A 7468-nucleotide genomic window follows, 5' to 3' on the forward strand; every position below is an offset into this window, starting at 1 on the left:
AATTTTTGACCGAATATTCCATTACAAAATAGTGACGGAATAGTTTCTGTAACAAATTTCTAAATATATTCACGATATTTGTGACAGAATATTTCGTTGCAAGTAAATTGTGATGGAATATTTTGTCACAAAATTGCTCTCTTGTTGATATTAGTAACAAATTTAGAATTAATTGTGACAGATTAAATCCGTCACAAATTTGATTTTAATTTAATAAATAATAATTGTTATATATAGTATTGGACAATTATTATATATATATATATATATATATATATAGTAAATTAGTCAAAAATATAAAAATAATTAACCACCGTGATATAACAAACATAATATTAGATTTATAATATAAAATTAAGAAGTTAAAACATGTCAAAGCACAACTTCAATAAGCAAAAGTGGACAAATATTTAAACACATAAACATTTGGTCATTTCCTATTAAGGAGAAGGATTACTAGATGAGCGTGAGGATAACGCCATCTCGCTCATCATGCGAGACCATCGTTCCTCCATAGACTTGAATCAATCATCACTTTGTTGCCTCAAACGCGAGACCTCGTGCTCTACTCGTTGTTGCACCTCTGCCTCTAAACGTTCTTGAAGAATTCTTTCTTGATTTTCTCTCATATGCAACACTTCTTTCTCAAGTAGTTTAATGCGCTCTTCAGCAACATCATCAGACACCGCATGTAAATTGCGCGAAGTGACAGAATTTTGATCTTGATACAACGCCAAACCTTGAGAGCCTAAACCATACACACGTTATTTTTTTTCTCCACCCACAACATCAAAGTATAAGCGATTTATATCGAGTTCTTGAACTTCTTGTGAATCATCTGAGGAGCTAGAAATAGCCGCAGCTAAGACAACCTCCATTTTATCCTGAAAATTTTCAAACAATCAACCATCAAAAACTCAAGCTTTCCACAAATATGTGCATATTAAGTTGCTTCTAGCAACTCTGTAAGAAAAATGCACCCAAAAGACAGCACAAACTCTTTAAACAGAACAAAATCTGCCCCCAATAAGGCATAAAATCTATATAAAAAAAAAGGCACAAAATTTGCTTCAAATTGCATTAATAACTGTCCAAATAACTACTCAACATTTGATAAAAAAAGTATGATAAAAATCTGCACAAAAAAACAGCACAAAATCTACCCAAAAACAGCACAAAATCTATCAAAAAGGCACAAAATCTAATTCAAAATTGCATTAAAAACTGCTCAAATAACTGCAAAACATATGGTCAAAACTATGATAAAAATCTGCTCAAATTTGCACCAAAAACAGCACAAAGAGCTGCCACAAAATCTGCCACAAAAAAAGGCACAAAATCTGCCCAAAAAAGGCACAAAATCTATCCACAATAGCACAAAATCTGCTTCAAAATTGCATTAAAAAATTTCCCAAATAACTGCACAACATCTGATCATAACTATGATAAAAAAGCTGCTCAAATCTGAATCAAAAACAGCACAAAGAGCTGCCCCAAAAATTTGCTCAATAGCAACACAAACAATTATAGCAAATCTTCTTAATAGCAACACACACAACTTCATAAAATCTACCTTTTTCTTCTTTAAAAGCTTCACAAAATAAGGATAAGTCCTACAATGTTTGGTTAAAGAAGAGCAGCACACACAACTTACATTAATGCATTTAGACTTGGCATCAACAAAGTTTTCATCCTTTGTTTTATGCAACTTCTTAAATATATCCCACGAATTTGGTGGACAACGTAGTTCTACTGCCTAAAAAACAGAGTTTAATATTAAAATAAGAGATAAGATTAGAAATATATTATAGAAAGTGTTAAATTTGGTACCAATTTTATAGTATGCTCCACTATTGATCTAGAACCACCGGTATGCTTGCTTGGACCAGTGCCTAGTCCACTAGTCTCACTACATCGATTTCGAGTGGCGATACGAGATTTATCCATCCATTCATCAGAGGCCCAATGCGTCTTCCAACTTTTCCAAATATCCTCCAAAACAAAATTAGGTTTGACTGTACCTTTTCGCCAAATATACATTTTCTTAGAGTATAAAGTGGATGCCACCTTATTCCATGTACGTTCCATTATAGAATTCTTAGTAGGATTCCACTGATATGATTTCTGGAAAAAAAATTACTTAGTGAAATAAACATTTAGAGACATATATTAAATAAATTACTTATAGATTTTAAATATAAAGCAGTAGTTACCAAAAATTCATGCCAATAAAATTTACGAGTTGATTGACTGACATCCTTCCATGAGTAGCCAGTAGCATCTTGTTTTTCCTTGAACGTTTCTGTGATGGTCTTCGAGATAGAATGACCATTAGGAACGAATCTGAAATAAAATTAAAAATAAATAACACATTTCATAATACTTATATTAGAAAAAATTAGATCAAGTATATAAAAATATCCTTTCTTACTTTTCCGCTACAACTGAGATGACCAACCGAACAGATGTTGATGAGCAACTAGGAGACCCAATAGAGACATCTGGAGTACTAGGAGTGGTTGGAGTACAAAGACCAGTAGGAGAACCAGCATTTGATGATGGCATATCACTCATATTCTTAAATTTTAATTACCTAGACCTTGTACAATTGCAGCAATAAAGTTCTTGTTTAAAAAATCAACTAGCATTCAAATTATATTAGTTCATTATGTAGATATATAATATAAGATGCCCAATACAAATCACAAGATATAATAACAAAACTAAGAAAATGAAGATCACTTGTAGCATAAAACAGTACATTCAACTTTAGATTAATAGAGAAGTTAAATTTAAAAACTTCAAGTGACATTAATCTCAACACTTTCTTCTCTTTTTGTTTTGATGTTCATATTCTTCTTTCCCTTCCTCATTGTCATCCTCATCATCATCATCATCTTCATCCTCATCCTCAGTCTCATCCTCCTCCTCTTCCTCACCATCATTAGCATCATCCTCCTCCTCATCATCATTGTCATTATCCTCATCATTTTCTTCCATCTCCCTCTCTTCCTCTTCCATCTCTCCCTCCTCCTCCTCCATGTCAATAAAAACACCATCTGGATCATTCAATATATAAGGTGTTTCATCTTCACAAATATCAATTTCATGCATTTGACTATTATCCTCATGAAAAGCTAGATCATTTAGTGTATGAGGTTTTTCTACTATGTTTGAAACATCTACAATTGAACGTGCCTTTATTTGACAAACAGCTAACCAATCATTCTGTGTCCTCTTTACTGAAGGATATGTTTCAAAATACACCTGAGAAGCTTGCACAGCCATAATAAATGGCTCATATTTATTAAAAGTTCTTCTTCTATTAACATCAACAAGATTATATTGTGGATGTGCTCTTGTACCATGTTTTGGTGTTGGATCAAACCAAGAACATTTAAATAATACGGTTCGCTTAAATGGTAATGCATGATACTCTAGCTGCAGAATTTCTGTCAAAATACCATAATAATCGATCTCATCTGCACTGTGACTAGAGCCCTTAATGCATATACCACTATTCATTGTAGATTTATTTGAACCGTATTCTTCAGTGTGAAATTTGTAACCATTTACAACATAACCATTAAAGGGTTGAACCTTATGCAATGGCCCTTCTGCAAGATCTTTCATGAATTGATTGGTAATGCCGGATGAAGGATCACGTGCCTATTGACATTATAAGTAATTAGGAATACATTAAGATTATATTGAATTTATTGTAGAGATTAATTTAGATCTATTAGTACTTACATATTGATTAAACCAAGACGCAAACTATGTTTCAAGTTTAGCATCAATCTCACTATCTTGAATACATGGTTGTATTTGTCTCAAGGTATCCTCAACAATTCTAAAGAAAAAAAAAAGCTAATTTAGTTCAATAACTTCAAATGTAAATAATATGTATATCTAGATCATGGTAATTAACTTACTTTATATATGGTTTCACTTCATCACAATTCAACAAAATATATGTCCGAGCTGCATGATATTCTCTATCATCTAACCTTCTTATTTTCTTTTTACCAAAACCACGACCAACATGCTTGAAAACAGACAACATTTCAGGATGGTCCTCTCCAACCCCACCATCATTCGCATTTCGTGGCACTTTTCTATATCTTGTCGAAATGTCTAACTTAAAGTAGTGCGTACAAAGTGTTGATGATTCTTTAACCAAACATGCATTGCGTACACAACCTTCAACTCTATTCTTATTTTTGATATCATACTTCACCCCATGGAGTTTCCTTCAAACATAATGTAAGTATATGTCAATATAGTATCACTAGTATATTTATATATCTTATAATATATAATTAACTTAAGTTACCTTTCACATGGATACATCCATCGTTCTTGAACTGGGCCTGCTAAACATGCTTCATAAGCTAAATGGATGGGAAGATGTTCCATAGAATCCCAGAAGCTTGGAGGAAAAATGCGCTCAAGCTTAGTCAAGATGAGAGGAATATTTCTTTCTAATTGTCTCATGAGTTCCTCAGTTATTGTGGTAGAAGTGAGATTTTTAAAAAAAAGACTCAACTCTGTCAATGGTTTCCACACATTTCGTGGAAGCAAATCTCGAAATGCAATAGGTATGAGCCGTTGCATAAATACATGACAATCATGACTCTTCATACCAAAGAGTTTAAGCTTGTTCATGTCAACACATCTTCCCATGTTAGACACATAACCATTAGGAAATCTCAACTCTTGCAACCACTTACAAAGCACTTTTTTGGCATTATCATCTAACATGTAACAAGCTTTTGGGTACTTTTTAGTAGTTTCATCCTGATGCAACTCTGGACGATTGCAAAGTACTTTTAATTCTTCTCTAGATTTGGCATTGTCTTTTGTTTTTCCCTTGACATTCATGATGGTGTTAAAAATGTTATCAAACACATTTTTTTCTATGTGCATCACATCAAGGTTATGCCTAATAAGATTTGTTTTCCAGTAAGGCAAGTCCCAAAATATACTTCTTTTCTTCCAACCACATAAGCTACTCTTTGAGATTCTTTCATTCACCTTGTCAGAACCAAGTTCTGTCACTTTCATGAGTCCCAAATCCTCAATCTCCCTAAGTATTTGTAAACCTGATTGTTCAGTAGATGCAACCTTATATACTATTTGACCCTTCTTGAACCACTTTTTGTTTTTTCGCCATGGATGATCTGGTGGTAAAAACTTTCTGTGATTGTCAAACCATGAGACTTTTCTACCATTGGATAGTGAAAAAGCATCAGAATCTTTCATGCAATAAGGACAAGCTAATTTTCCTGCTGTACTCCAACCCGACAACATTGAGTACGCTGGAAAATCACTTATTGTCCACATCAATGCAACTTGCATTTGAAAATTATTTTTACTTGAAACATCATATGTTTGGACCTCCACCTCCCATAATTCTTTCAACTCTTCAATGAGGGGTTGCAAAAAGACATCAATTTTCTGTTTTGGATTTTTTGGACCAGGTACAATCACAGATAAAAACATGTATTCATCCTTCATGCACATCCAAGGTGGTAAATTATATGGTGTAACTATCACAGGCCAAGAGGAATATTGTTGGCCTGATTGACCAAGTGGTTGAAACCCATCAGTAGACAAACCCAATCTAACATTTCTAACTTCAGATGCGAAATGTGGATACGTCTGATCAAAATGTTTCCAAGCAGGAGAGTCTGAGGGATGACGCATGACACTATCTCTTTCATGCTCTGAATGTCATCTCATATGTTTTACTGTTGCATTAGATGCATACAACCTTTGTAGACGTGGAGTTAAAGGAAAATAATACATTTTCTTATAAGAAATATTAGTTTTCTTCTTGGAACGTTGATGTTTTGATCTTTTAAATCGAGGATGAGAGCAAAATTTGCAATTGATTAGTTCATTGTCCTCACGCCAATAAAACATACATCCATTTTTGCAGCAATCAATCTTCTCGATTGGCAAGCCTAATCCTCGCATTAGCTTTTTAGTACCATTGAAGCTATCGATCATTTTGTTATCACTTGGCATCAATTCTGATATAAACTGACATAACTCATCATACAACCTTTCCGAAAAATGATGTTTTGCCTTAAGATTCAACAAACGAGCAACAACAGACAATTGTGTATGTCCATGTGGATTTCCCGTCCAAATCTCTTGTTCTGATGCTTTGAGCATATCATAAATATGTTGTGTTGTTGGATTTGGGTCCTTTTCCACGTTACCATTATAAGAAGGCCCAGCAACATCAAAAACCATTGACCGGAATGCATTATGGGATTGAGGATTCACGGTTTCACCAGAAGCTTCTTCTTGATGATCATTAAGCACACTTGGATTTGAAATATAACTTTCTCCATGGTGATACCAATGATAATAATCCGGTACAAAGCCATAAGTTCCTAGATGTGTCATAACTGTAAACTCATCCAAAATATTTTTATTTCGACACTTACGATGATTACAAGAACATCTTAACTTCTCACCATCCATGCACTGTGGATGTCTTTTAGCAAATGCAACAAAGTTCTCAACTCCATCAATAAACTTTGGATTTATGAATCCATCATCCAGTATTCTAACATACATCCACTCACGATCAGGGTTACTCATATTATATACTCTGACACAGATAATAAATGTGTTAAAACTTACATGATGACTACTAATTTTTATACGACACTAGAACCTAGAGGTAGCAAAATATAATGAATTCAAATTCATAAACAATCAGTTAATCATCAAATGTTATAGTAGTTAGTGTTGTACAATTTAAATGCACACTAGAAATAGTGTACTATTTTATTTTAAATAATACTACATGTCAAGGTGATCATGTAAAAACAGATATGCCAAAGATGTATTCAATTTATAAGCTTCATTCTACTCGTACGCCACCAATATCATCTTTAGTGATTTAATTACTACGAAGAAGAAACTAACCTTTAACAAATGTGATAATATGTTTTGTATCCTACTTGGTCACATAAAATAAATGCTTTAAGATGTAAATTATCCTCTTACCTAACTTAAGCAATGATAGAAACACCAATGTAGAAATCTTCCAGAAACTAATGGACATAAACGAACTACCTGAAAAATTTTATAGAACAAAAGAGAATGAGATGAGAATTGATGTAAAAGAGAGTATTTTCTAATAAATTAAAAGCACGAGTTGATGAAGATTCTTTTTTCGCTTTAGAATATACATAATTACATTGTTCTTTAGGAACAAGCAAATAAATAGGTGTTTAGTCATTAACAAATTGACATATAAAAACAAAAAATAGTATTCATGAAGTTGAAAAATTGTATTGAAAATTGAAATTGTGTTTGAACATGCATTTGACTTTAAAAAAAGAAGTTGAAGTTTTGTAAGTGAGTGAAATAATTTCAGTTCTTCAAATTTGAAACATTCACCTTCAAAAACCAACCAAATCGTTCTAATCTATAACCAAAAATA

At 32.9% G+C, this 7468-nt stretch overlaps 1 protein-coding gene across 1 annotated transcript; it reads right to left on the reverse strand.

Annotated features, from left to right (window-relative positions):
* Nucleotides 1-524: 524 nt before the first annotated feature.
* LOC125858605 (uncharacterized) lies at nucleotides 525-2574 on the reverse strand. Its single transcript, XM_049538436.1, has 6 exons — nucleotides 2432-2574; nucleotides 2214-2343; nucleotides 1831-2124; nucleotides 1655-1756; nucleotides 782-884; nucleotides 525-721 (listed from the first exon to the last, which is right to left on the reverse strand). Exons 1-6 carry the CDS (start codon nucleotides 2572-2574, stop codon nucleotides 525-527), a joined length of 969 nt encoding a protein of 322 aa, XP_049394393.1.
* Nucleotides 2575-7468: the final 4894 nt, after the last annotated feature.

This window comes from Solanum stenotomum, chromosome 1 (assembly GCF_019186545.1).
Source record: "Solanum stenotomum isolate F172 chromosome 1, ASM1918654v1, whole genome shotgun sequence".
NCBI lineage: Eukaryota > Viridiplantae > Streptophyta > Magnoliopsida > Solanales > Solanaceae > Solanum > Solanum stenotomum.